General features: G+C 38.8%; 1 protein-coding gene across 5 annotated transcripts in view; it reads left to right on the top strand.

Moving 5' to 3' along the window:
* ACOX3 (acyl-CoA oxidase 3, pristanoyl) overlaps nt 1–13,317 on the top strand; it is a 31,514-nt gene that overhangs the window by 817 nt on the left and 17,380 nt on the right. For 4 of the 5 annotated variants that reach the window (XR_004240045.1, XM_032108244.1, XM_032108246.1 and 1 more), the window contains exons 2-7: nt 1,500–1,678; nt 3,125–3,358; nt 4,390–4,461; nt 5,199–5,288; nt 5,761–5,904; nt 6,753–6,841. Coding sequence is in view for 4 of the 5 variants with exons in the window: in XM_032108244.1 (XP_031964135.1) it covers nt 1,511–1,678; nt 3,125–3,358; nt 4,390–4,461; nt 5,199–5,288; nt 5,761–5,904; nt 6,753–6,841 (797 nt within the window). In the remaining variant the exon portion in view is untranslated. Of the gene's footprint in view, nt 1–1,499; nt 1,679–3,124; nt 3,359–4,389; nt 4,462–5,198; nt 5,289–5,760; nt 5,905–6,752; nt 6,842–13,317 lie in introns of those variants that run through there. The other variant, XM_032108247.1, reaches the window with a different exon arrangement.

Raw genomic sequence — 13,317 nt, forward strand, 5'->3', positions numbered from 1 at the left:
GGGTTTCCAACTCAACATTTCACAGTGAAACTGCAGCAGTTCTTCGCAAATTGAAAATAACGTGGTTTTTACTGCCACCTTCACAAACGTTTCAAAATTCCAGAGCAAGGCTGAAATTAACACTGAAGTTATTCTTTAGGGGAGCCCGTTGTTATCTCCTACTGTTACTACCTGTTTTGATGTCTTTATTAGATTTGAAACTGTTGACTTGGAGCCAAATCATATTAAAACATTACACGAAGTCAGAGAATTTGTAATGTATTTTAAGTACAGAATGCTTTTTCTATGAACTCTTAGGTTTCCTCATTTGGGTAATATCACTGATTTGCAATGTAAATAAAGTTAGATGCAATATTACAATGTAATTTTTTTCTCTTTTATGAGTAAAAAGCCTCCAACTGCTGCTTGATTTACCTATTTTCCAGTTAGAAGTGTAGTATATATTTATTTGGCTGGCGGTTGAAACACTTTCTCAATGTCTTTTTTTTTTCCTCTCTCTTTCCAAACTTGTTGCTCAGTACTGGAGCTGCATCTTCCTAGAACTGATTTGGAAGTCACATGCAGAAATACTGTCCTACTGTTCATTTCTACTATGTTTGTACTGTTCAGAACTAGAGGATGACCTCCATAAAAGGATAAGGTTGAAAGAAAAGAGAGGTATCAAGGAGATACATCAAGCTGATGAGGGGGAAAGAAAAAAGGGTGGTAAAAGCAGACTGCTGAAGTAGTAGTTTCTGTACTTCATTATATTCAAAGTCTATACTGAGCACTTGGTCAGCCCTGGGCCAGGATGTCCTACCTACACCTTTGAGTTGCTTCTTTCAGCCAGTCGTGTTGAATCGTGGCCAGATTCTACCGCCCTGCCCGATGGTTTTTGCACCTTCCAAGCATAGCAGAGATTCCTGCCGTCTGTGTGTGGGCAGGGATCGCTGGGTGTGCCGTGAGCAGCAGAGGGCCCTCCAACACCAGCTTCTACTTCTTCGTGCCGGGTTCTAATGAAAAGCAAGATTCTCCTTCTCTCCTGAACCAGTGTATTTGTACCTACTGACAAGGAAATCCTGCAGGGTCTGTGCAGTTTTGTGGTGCTCTTGCCTGACCCCTAGATGCACACAAGTTGCCAGCAGACTTCATGGGACCTTACTCCGCTTGTTGCTTAAGACGTGGTATTTTCTTGCTGGAGTCTTTTATCTCTCCCTTTCTTATTACATGATATGGTGATAACCTGTGGTGTCCCTGTTTCATATTTAGTTCATATTTTAATAACGACGGCCATGTAATTCATTTACATTGGATCAAACACGTTTTTTCTTACTTTGTATCCAACCACTTGAATTAGACAAACGGAAGAGCAAGCTTTTAGTTGGCTCTGCACTTCTGTACTCATACATTTAAACAAGTCCATGGATTTAATTAACGACTCTTTAAATTTATTTTTATTATTAAAAAGCAGACATCTGTGGTGCTTCAGTTTGTGTTTTATCTTTTTTTGTTTGCTTCAGTTTAGCTAACAATGGCATCCACACTGAATCAGAAAGAAATGACTAGCCACCAAAATTTATGGGATAGCTTGCTACCAGATTTCCCTAAAGGCCCGCTTTCCAGATATCGTAAGAAAGCTTCCTTCAACTGGAAGGAGATGGCAGTGTTCATAGATGGTGAAGATATCATCCAGCTGAAGGTAAACTTTGCAAGAATTGTAAGCATGTTTTAATTGTGGAGATATCTGTGGAAGTAAGTATGGTTTTTTTAAAGGGAGTATGGTTAATAATACTCTGTAAATATGGAGCATGAAGAAATTTGATTTGCACAGCCAATTTTCAGAACAGACCTGAACTTTTAAGCAATCTACTCTGCTGTCTCATAAGACTCATTTAATTACTGAACATCAGTACAGGGGAGACCAGCAGATGGTGCATTTCAGAGCTTGAGTGTTCATTTCAAACTGAGAAAGAACTACATTCTACCATATTTCTTTACTGTTTGCATTAAATCATACACCCCATGGTCTTGCAAGGCACTTAAGGGGAGCTAAGTTCAAGCCACTGTCAAACAGTATTTCTGTCTTACTTTGACCTAACTTCCTACAATCTTCTGTGCTTGTGTTAATGCTTATGTGGCACTGCAGTTGGAGATGAGCATGTGTACCTCACTGAAAGCTAACCCTACCAAGAGAAGAGATTAACTGCAGCACAAGAGATGGTGTGGAAATGCATGACTTGGAGGTGTAGGAGGAGAAGGAACTAGTTTTCTGAAGGTGGTGTAGATGTACATGGATTTAAGCTAATCTTGAATCTTCACCATAATTATAAAAATCCTGGCAGGTAGATCAGAGAAATCAAAAAGGCCTGGTTCTGCATCTGACTGGTGTGTGTTAGAGCACAGAAGAAACCACAAGTGCTCTGCGTCTGAAGGAATTTCAAAGCTGTGTGGGCATGTAGTGTTGTTTACACAGAGAGGGAATGACTGCCTTTCAAAGGAAAGCACAGGAAGTCTGGGTTTCTTCCTTCTCACGTGAAAGACAAGATGTGGATATCTTGAAGACACAGCTCTGAGATAAAAAAATGCCATAATATATTATCTAATACTAAAAGGATCCAAATTAAAACATTAAAAGATGCACATCCCCACATTGAAGGGCTGCATATGATGGTTCCATTAAATGGAGCCTTTTTCTACTTTCATCTGGGAACAGAGTAGTTGTGGTAGCTTAATAGCTTTACCGTCATGGCATATTTCTAACTGAATGTGACCCCTGAATTTTTACCTTTATCCTCAGACTGAGGGACTTTTGCCTATTAGATTCTGGCTATAGCTTCATATATTGAGATAATGAAGCTGCTATAGGAAGCAAGTTAAGTTTTACCATACTGTTCTCGTACATTCAGACTGAATCAGGGAATCACTTCATGGTGAAGGAGATCTCATAAAATTTAGCTGCATGAGTTGTATATATAATGACAGACCATTAAATATATTTTCTAATTCTCTGAAATTTTTGCTTTATAAGTTTATACCTTCCAGCAAACAATTGTAGTTTGAGACCCAGTGTTGCTCTGGAAGAAAGTTAACTGTTTTTGTTAATGCTTTTAGGTTAACGTTCTCATGTCAGTTTTTCCCCTTCAAGAACAGAATCTTCTCTGCTCTGGAAAATGATCCTCTCTTTGCACATCATCCTGGAGAAGATTTGTGCCGGGAGAAATATCAGGAGCTGACATTCCTGCGCTGTAAAAGGCTCTTTGAGTATGAATTTCTTACTCAGCAAGAGATCATAGAGAACCCATTAAGGAGTTTTATTATGATTCTCTGTATAGGAATGTATGATTGGTCTCCATCTCTCCAGCTTGCCTTACATTGTGTTGTAAGTACAGTTCAAGGGCTATAGTGGTAGTGTTTGAATTTAAGTAACTTCTAATACCATAATTCTGTTGCTTTATGCATATTTTATTAAAAGTAGATATTTTCCTCATCCTTTCTTTCCAAAAATGGAACTAAGTTTTAACTGTTTAGAAGAATCAGAGAGCTGTGGGTAATCTTTGTTGTTAAACCCCTGTCTCCACTGGAATCTCACCTGGAAAGTAAAGGTGAAACAGTACAGACAGATACACAGAAAAATTTTGATGTCTTTTGTCTATTCCTCTGCCTCCTCTCTAGGGCAGTAGCAGCTCAAGAACTTGGTTGTTGGTGGCTGTGTATTTGCTAAAGATTTGCAGGTATCAGAAACTTACCTGCCTAAGCCCCAGTGTCTTAATTAAGGGCAGAATCCAGAAGGAATGGAAACCAGTATAAAATTTCTCACATCAGTGGCTGTATTCTGTTATTCAGTTGCTTCCCAGATGGGTCTCTCACAAAGAATACTCAGCATAGCTGGTCAAATAATATCTGTTGAATTAATTAATTGTTACTATTCACATGGCTGGGGAGCATCTAGGAAGTAAGAGTTTTGCTGTGTGAATATCCTTGTAGGAAAACTGAAGTTAAGCTTCCAAATCAGCATTCTTGTTTGATCCTGAAGCAGCTACCTTCAGTTCCCAATCCATTTGCAGTAAAATGAACTAAAGCAGTTTTTTAAGTTTTCCTTTTAAGTTTTCCTTTGCTCAAGGGAACATCACTAAGGACAAGTGGAAAGTATTTTTAAGCATTTGCAATGAAGGCTTGAGCAGGTTAGAGCTGGGACAAGTTCAGTCATCTGTAAAGGGGCCTTGACAAGATCAAATCCTGACTTACCTCCCCCAGCCACAGTCTAATGATAGTTTACTGTGCAGCCCACTTTCCCTGGTCTGTTTACTGGACATCACTATTAAAAATCATGGACATCACTATTAAAAATCATGTGCAATTTGTGCTTTTCATCACAGGACACTGATTTCATTCATAATTCTGTTTTTACAGGTATTTGCAGGACCAGTTATAAGTGCTTCTAAGAGGTTTGCACACATTGTGAAACAAATTTATAGCATGGAGGTAATTTTTTCTAATAATTTGTGAGAAATGGACACTACCAGAACTGCATCACTATTTGCACTTTTGTGTTATTTCTGATCTCTTTACATACCTAGGTACTTCTAAATGGCAAAAGAAAAGACCATGGAGCAGATTCAAGCACTGAGCTCTGGCTGTCCTCACTGCTAGCTCATAAACTACTTCCTGGATATGCTTTAAGCTGTCCAAGTTAACATACAGACAAGATTTAGGAACTTTTCCCAAAAGGCAATATAGATGACACTACACCAGTTTAAGCTCTGTCCAGAGTCATTTAAGAGTATCCTACTAGGATACTCTTAACCTTGATGTGTTGCCATAAAAATTCCATTCTAATGCTATAAAACGGGAAATAATAATGTCTTAATGCGAAGAAACACCACATGGAGTTCAGTGGAGACTCAGGACCAAGTACTCTGCAGAATAAGTGCAGCCTGCCTGATATAGAAGGTGCCAATCCTAAACAGTTTCTCCTCTCTAGGCCATGTGAGCAGCATTCACTGGCTGCCCAGACCCTCTTTGATTTTGCAAGATAAGTATTCTGAGTGCACCTCAACTGAGCTTTGTGCTTCTTTTGTTGCTCTTTATCACTTCCTGTTTTGGGGGTTTTTTTGCCAATTTACTTTCCAATAGCTGCATTTGGAATCATTTGAAAGTCTTGCAGTTTTAATTAATGTCAGAAAGTGGTCTTGAACTGTGCAGTGTATCTCCTTATTTAGATTTTTGGATGTTTTGCTCTGACTGAACTCAGCCATGGAACTAACACCAAAGGCATACGGACTACGGCCACGTTTGATCCTAGCACTCAGGTCAGTCCTTAATGCACACTGTCAACCAGGCTTCCTTTCCATACAAAACTGTGTAAGAAGGAGTTGGTCCCTGCCTAGGCTTCAGCTCTCACAGTTGAAACAGCCCTCTCAGTTCTTTACTTGAACTCACAGCTCAGTTTAACCTAAGATCTAGGAAATGCTTCCCAATCCATTAGTCTGCTTTATTTTTTTTTTTTAACTGCTTAAATGAGCAGTTAAAAAAGCTGAGTTTCAGGCTTTACAGTGGTAAATGAAGTAATGAGATTTTTGAACTCTGAAATTTTTTCCTTACTACATGTGTTCTCTCCAAACTTGAACACAATAAGAGAGATCTCAGGTGTTAGAATGCAGTACAGAATAAAATCCTGGCAATTAATGAATGTTTTCAAAACATTACCAGGGTAATGAAAAAGAAAAGCTGTGACCTGATTTTTATTATTTATATAATTTTCTTTTTCTTTCCTGGCTACAGGAATTTGTCATCAATACACCTGACTTTGAAGCTGCAAAGTTCTGGGTTGGTAATATGGGGAAACATGCTACTCATGCCGTTTTGTATGCCCAGCTCTATACTCCTGATGGACAGTGCCAAGGATTACATTCCTTTATTGTACAGGTAGAGTGGAAATATTGCTAATCCTTTTTTTCTTTTGGGGAGGAGTAGGTTCAAATTAAAAACTTCATTATGCTGTTATTTATACCCGACCAGCAGATTCCTTATTTAATGCCTTCACAGTTCATTGCAGTTGTAACCAGTGTACTTTTTTTAAATGGTCACTGATTTTGTGAAGGTTGTAGAGCTAGTTTTATACTGTCAGTTTTCTGCAAAATTTCTCAAAATACAAAAGAGCTGAAAAGTCTCCAGATGATCGTGGTACTTAGTTAGAACTCATCTGTGTTATATGAAGTCCTGAAAGTCTTGCATGGGGCTTAAGATGATTTATGTCTGCCAATGCTGCAGGCTGATCTGCATGAAATCTGCAAACTTCTACCACAGAAATCATTTTAGAAGATTAAAGGCATCATAAAATATGTCAGTGCAATAGAAAACTTGTACATAGTAAAATGAACTAGTTGCAGACTGAACAGAGTTTATTACAGAATCAGGGAATATCTCAAAGCTGATTTTTACATAAAAATTCCATTGGTTCCTGCTGTGTCTGTGTACACCTGAAGAGGTTTCAGTGCTAATCTGATGAGAGCAGTCATCAGTGTTAAGGGATATTTAACATAGTGATGTGATTAGTGTCATCTTCCAATGGGATTTTCATTAAAGCATCTATGTCCTGAATGAGAGGATGCATAAGTACAAGTTATATCCAGGATTATGTGCTTGAAAGAAACAGAGACATCTCTTTATCATTAATAACGGGTACAAGATGGGAATATTTTCAACCTTTGAAAAATTCAGCCAATAACTTACATTGTTCCACTACTGGAATGTTGTGTTTCACTTCTCTACAGATTCGAGATACAAAAACTCTCCTACCAATGCCAGGTGTGATGGTAGGTGACATAGGAAAGAAACTTGGGCAGAATGGGTTGGATAATGGGTAAGTCAATACATTTGAAAGAGAAAATATTCTAATTACATTCAAAATGTAATGGTTGCAAAGATCCCCCTGTATCAGTTCTGTCTTTATTCCTGAAGTGTTCACTAGTGATTTTAAATTTTTGATATTTCTAAAAAAACCCTAGACTGAAAGATCTTGGATTTCAGTATTTTCTATCTGAATAAACAGTCTTTCAGCCTTCCTCACTTTTTAAAATGTGAAGTGCTCCTGGTATTCTGTGAATATCCCCAGACAGTCTTGCAGTTATAGACTCTGCAACAATAATAATGGAAAAAAAATGCATTAAGTTCTGAGTAAAGAACTTTATCAACCTCTGCACCCATCTGGGTGTAAGCCTTTAATTATTTTCTCTGTTGATTTCTAGCCCACAGGAAGGGTAGTGGTGGTCCACAGACAAGCTTTATTTTTAGTAAAGATGTAAGATTAGTGAGACCCAAGAGAGAAACGATGTATCTTGTTTAAACCATGGGATTTCTAGACTACAGACAAGAAAGAGAAGGCTAGTTATTTTATTCCATATTATGTATGTTCAGTTGAAATAAAAAAGAAGCTGGCTCCATTTCTTAGTCATGGACTCCAGTGGCCTTACTGTGTCTACTTTACTATCCAAAGGTGTCTGATAGGGAGGAGATACAGAGAAGAAACAGAGGTAGATTTCTGCATTAAAACATCATTATGTAATAATTATTTAAACTGTTGTATTACTTATGTAGCTCTGTATAAAGACAGAAACTTAAAATGGTAAACAAGGATTTCATTCTTTATGCCTCAAATTTACTTCTTTCTATTGATTCAGTTTGTTACAGATACTGTATTGTCCTTCAAAATATGTCATTGCAGTAAATACAGTATAGACATCTTAAAGTATCCTGGTTTCAAATATAATGGCTTTGACCATCTTTCCAGAAGATTGTAGGAATTTTATGGGTATGTAGTTCATTACCACTGATTCTCTGTTTTCTGAAGACACCAAAAAAATAAATGTAAAAAAACCAAAACAACCCAAAATTAATTTATAGGGGAAAACTGTGAGAAAGACTTTGAAAAGAGGGATGTTTAAGGTTTGGTGGGTATTTTTTCTTGCTTATGCATTACAGACTAGTAGCCACCAGATGGCACAGCAGCATGGGCCTGAGTGATCTAAATGTTATTCAACGTCATACTTCTGTAGAAGTGTTCAAATTCTGCTGTTCATTCTTATATTGAAACACAGTTTTACGTGCAACTCAGGAAAGAAGAGTCTGCTTGTTATGTGACTTTGTACATAATTTTAGGTCCATTTCTCTATTATCTACTGGGGAAAAATAAAGTATTTCTTAAAATGTTGGTAATAACTGAATAATTTGAAATTATAGTCCATAAAATACAGTGCAAATGAGATACCAGTGACTTCCTACCTTAATGTCAGATGGAGTCCCTTATCTTAGTTGGCATCATGTGTCATTTAAAGCAGTCATAGGGCATTCCTGTTTACTTTGTATATGTTGTTTTTAAAAAATTATTATTGTGTTCAAACAGTAGTGCCCAAAGAGCCCCAGTCATGGATCTAGATCTCTTAAGTGTGCATCAAGACAGTCTGTGTGTTAGAAACCTTAAGACAGCTCTTGCAGATTAAGGCAGAAGGGTGAGGGAGCCCAAGGTTACCAATAGATACCCTTCATTTAGCTAAGAACTCCAGGGGCCTGTGTTCCTGAACTACCTCAGCTCATGTTTTTTTGGAGAAGTCTAAGGTTAGAGGCAGGCCAACATTTTTCTCACGAACCAGGGAACCAAGTTTTGTTCTGTAACCTTCCTGCTCACACTGAGATGTCAGAAGTGTCAGGGCTTGTAGATGTTGGCTCTCAGAGGTACACAAAGGTCTGGATGGGGACTAGAGAGGAAGTTCTGCATTTGTTTGCAGAGACAACAAGCCATGCCACCCTAGAAAAGGGACTCTTGGTTGCATGATCTGCAAAATGCCAGGATCCACAGAGAGATATTTCCCCAGATACTGCCTTGTCAAGGTGTTCTCCTTGGCCATTTAGCAATCTTACATCCTAGTTTATCCCAGAGGAAGCACGGACTTGTATGTGGAGAGGAGAAAACCTTCCCTTATGCTGTGACTACAAGTATTAGTTTCTACTGGATGCATTGCCAGGTTTTTTTGAATGTGTGTGTGAAGTCTGGTTCAACTACCATGAACACTTAGTAAATCAGGTCTATTTCCATGTAGCTACACTCAGGATATGTGGTCACAGTGAGGATCAGAGTCTGAGATCTCTTACAGAGATGTTTGATTTTGTTCCTCTGCTTCAAGAGGTTTATGGTAATAATTTTCAGTATGGATACAGACAGTTAATTTCCTGAACACTAATGAAGGTCATGGGGAAGAAATTCCAGAGCCTCCTTGGAAAATGCTATTGATTTATGCTATGTAAGAAAACAGAGTGGTTGATAGTAGTTGTCCATTCTGGCTTTGAAAAACAATTAATCTCTTGGGTTGTTTGGCTGAAAGCTGGTTTCCTGCTAATGCAGAGTGTAATTTTTTTAGTTAGAGAAGAAAGAAAAAAGAAAAAAAGACAAAATCACTGTAAAATATTTTAAAATATTTTCCTTTCCCTAGGAAATTTACAACAATTTGTGTAATCATTGCATAAAGGGGTAAAATAGAACTCTGTTTTTTCTTATGGAGAGTTTAGACTGGTTTTGTGTTTTGTTACCAAAATTAAATCAGACTGCCACCAGGGGGTGCAAATGCTTCAGTCTTTATTTTATAATATTAAAATGTCCCCCTGTTGCTAGTGCTCTGGCAATCTTTGAAATATGCTGTTCACTGAGGACCCAGAATGGTAGTAGCTGAGGGAAAAAAAAACTACTGAAAAAATCCCTGAGTATTTGGGATTTCAGGGGCTTTTCAATAAAATGAAAGGCAGGTGTAAGGAGTGGGGGCAGGGGGGTGACATACACATAAAGCAAGAGCAGGGCTAAGTGTTGATGTGCATTTCTGTTTCTTTCTTTTGGTGTGGGGGTTTTTTGGTTGGGGTTTTCTGGGAGGAGCTGTACCTTGGCTAATGGAACATTGCCAAAATTACCCATTACCTGTTACTTCAGTGCACATCAGTAAATGTTTGGCACTGAATTGGTGGTGAACCAATTTCCTGTCCCGTTTTAACTAGCAGCAAATTCCTGCTTTCCCCTCTCCAGAGATGAAAATGATGCCCAACTGAATCAGCATGGGAAGAGTGAAAATCAGATATAATTATATTTCTGAAGTGGTGCTTACCATGCCTCTCTTTGTAAAACATGTTATGAGCTTGTTCAGCTCTGTCCACTGATAACATGTATATAGTTTGTAGAGCAGATAAAACCTATGGTAAGGGAAGAACTAGAACAATAAAGCTGTCACTTTACCTTAAGTCTTTGTAGGGGATTAAAGGGTCTTTCTGGAGGATGAATTAACTGCATCTAATGATAATGGTGGGTTTGGGAAAACTGATGGGGTTTATTAGCTGTTTAACAGCCTCTCATTTACAATTAAAATGTGGTCAATCTTTGCGCACATACAACACACTTAAGATGTTCAGCATGTTCTCTAGCAATCAGTGAGGCCAGATTCACTTTTCTGGATACTGAAAAAAAACGCCCAAGAAGAAATGGGTAAAGGGGATTTATTGGAGAGACAAGCAATAAATTGTGTAAAAGAATCCCTTCTGGAAAGAGATTGCAGGCTCAGAAAGCCCTCACTACAATCCCTTGTATATTGGCAAAGATGGCATACATCACATGACTTCCACGCCTTTACAAATTGCTTTAAATGGTTAATTCATAGTTTGTTTCTTTGTTACTATTTCAGTATCACTGCCAATTACACTATGATTCTGCTACTGCTAGTTTAAGGACAGAAGAAATGAAAGTCTAGTCCTTTTTGTCTTGTACTATTCATCCTCTTCCCTGTCATTTAGATCTTGCAACTGTTGAAGTTATTTCACTGGGAAGATAGGAGTTACAATACACAGTTGAAGCCTAAATAGTCTTTGGAGCTTCATCTTTCAATCTGAAACAGTAGTTCAGTGAAGATAATATTCATATCAGCTTCTTTGGTTATTTGCTTCTACTCCCACACTGTCTTTTCCTTTCTGCTCTGATGAACATTTATGTAGCTGTGTAGGGGACTCAGCTAGGGAACTGGAACTACCTGAAACTAACCCCACCAATTTTAGCTGTCTTCAGTCAGATAATTTGTCAGGTCTGGTTCACTGCAAGGCCTTAGGAGTGGCTGTTTCAGTACAGGAAAAAGAGCAGAGATGTAAGAAATCAAGTGTAAAAATTGGTCCTGCTTCCCAAATAAACCAGCTTAGGCTTGTTTAATATTTTTTATTGACTTACAGCCTCTAAGTCACAAACAATTGCAATAGCAATACCAATGAAGTGGCTGTAGAAGAAAAATTAATGTTAAAAATGCTTGTGCCTATATTTACATGATCTGAATATACCATCCATACTTTAGTCTATAATATCCACACATGCTGGCTCGAAGAGAAGCCCGGAGGTCTAGCCACGCAGCCTCTGATTTAGGGCGGCACACACAAAAGGATCAGAGGGGAGGTGCTCCTCACCCCAGGGAGCCGTCCCTTGAGCAGAGTGTGAGAGCACGCAGGCGGAGGCAAAGAAGCAGAGAGAGGGGACTCTCCGTATAGGTTCCACACAGAAGGTTTATTCCTGTGAAACAATGAGGGGAGGAGACAGAGAGCCAAGGATCTGCCGGTGTCCAGGGACTTTATAGTGGGGATAGGAAATGCAGGGATAAGGGATACAGCCAATGGAATACTTAACAGGAGGTGGGGTTTAGGCTGAGGGAACCAATGGAAATAACACCAAGGAGGGACTTGGGGAAGGAGGCAATGGAGTGTTGAACACAACAGAACTTTCTAGAACTTATACAAATTAAATTAAGGGAAAGAAATATATATAGAATTATATATAAAATAGAAAGGGGAAAACATTCACCAACCATACAAAAGTATGCAGATAACTGAACTGGGGGATTATGGGCTCTCACCCTAACTACAGAGTGAGGCATTAAACCTCGGGGCCTGACCACCACTTCTTGGTGTCTGTGTTGTTCTCAGGGGTCAGGGTGGTTGTAGCCGCTTGCACTGCCACATTAGTCCTTGTGAAAAGTGCCACTTCCTCGGTTAAAACTAGGTATTTTCCTAACACATCTTGCATGTTTGCAGTTTAAGTTAAAGTCATGATTTTTGCAGTGGAATCTTTCACATTTCCCTGCTTTGCCCTCTTCATGTAGTTTCTGCAGTCAGGGCTGGACACTATGTGGGTACATACAGTGCTGTGCATGTTACTAGGCTGTGGTCACATTGCTGAAGAGTGCTGCCTTATCCCCTCATTTTTGTCATGTTCATGTGCCTCAAAACTCTTCAGCCATAGCTACTTCACACTGAAAAGCACTTGATGTGGTTGAAAATAGGGAAAGGTTGATTTAGATCTGGTCACACATTTGTTTTTTGACCCGCAGAAATACAGCCTCACATCTGCAGTGAACTTCAACCAACGATTTTTGTTCCTTAGAGTTCTGTCACCTCTCGACAGCTGCAGGAGTCTGCACATTCAGAGCTCCTTGCAACACTGACACTTGGACTATAAGAACTTTAGTGTGAGTGCGTCTTTGTGTGTCTGTGAAGTCCATTAGGTTAGGATTAGGAGGTCTATAAACAGCTATGTTGTTTTATCATTGCTATTGAGCATTATTGTACAGAGCTGCATTCTTAGATTAGAGCCTTGATTGTAGAAAATAAAGCTAAAATACTGCCATGCAGTTTTCCCCCGTTTCTCTGTAACTTTTTTCAGCTCTAACCTTTCTGTGAGCTTCAGCCTAGAATATGTGGCAATTTTCTTTCCTTCTGCAAGTTTTTCATCAAACCTCTGAAATGTTACTCTTCCCAAGGTTTACTGTATCCCATGAACAGCCTTCCTGTACCATTCACCTGCTTTCTGTTTCTGGCTGGAAGTATGGCTGGTGTCATTGCACCATCTCTAATGTAGTCAGTAACAAAAGCTGGCAGAAAAGGCATTTTAGTGAGTCTCAAGTTCACCAAAGCATGTTTGAGCTATTTGTACTATAGGTAACAGTTTATTACTTTAGTACTGGCAAAAGGAGCTCATAGCTTTTCCAGCTGCTTCTCTTTTATCAGCATCACTGCACACCAGATGAATTTCTATTGCATGATTTAAAGTCAGTGAGATTAACTTAGTTTGAAATGTTCCCTCAACTAGTGGCCAAAGAACCCAAACAAGAATGCTACTATTGGAATGGCACTTCATTCTGCTCAGCTGCTCTTGGTAGAAATCTGTGTGATACAGTGGTTTTTTATCTGTGGTAAAAAATGTGTCTACATGATGCAAAATTGCACATTGCTGTAGAGCCCTGTGATATCTATTTAAAGTGACAGCTGTCAGTT

Source organism: Corvus moneduloides, chromosome 5 (genome assembly GCF_009650955.1).
Source record: "Corvus moneduloides isolate bCorMon1 chromosome 5, bCorMon1.pri, whole genome shotgun sequence".
Taxonomy (NCBI): domain Eukaryota; kingdom Metazoa; phylum Chordata; class Aves; order Passeriformes; family Corvidae; genus Corvus; species Corvus moneduloides.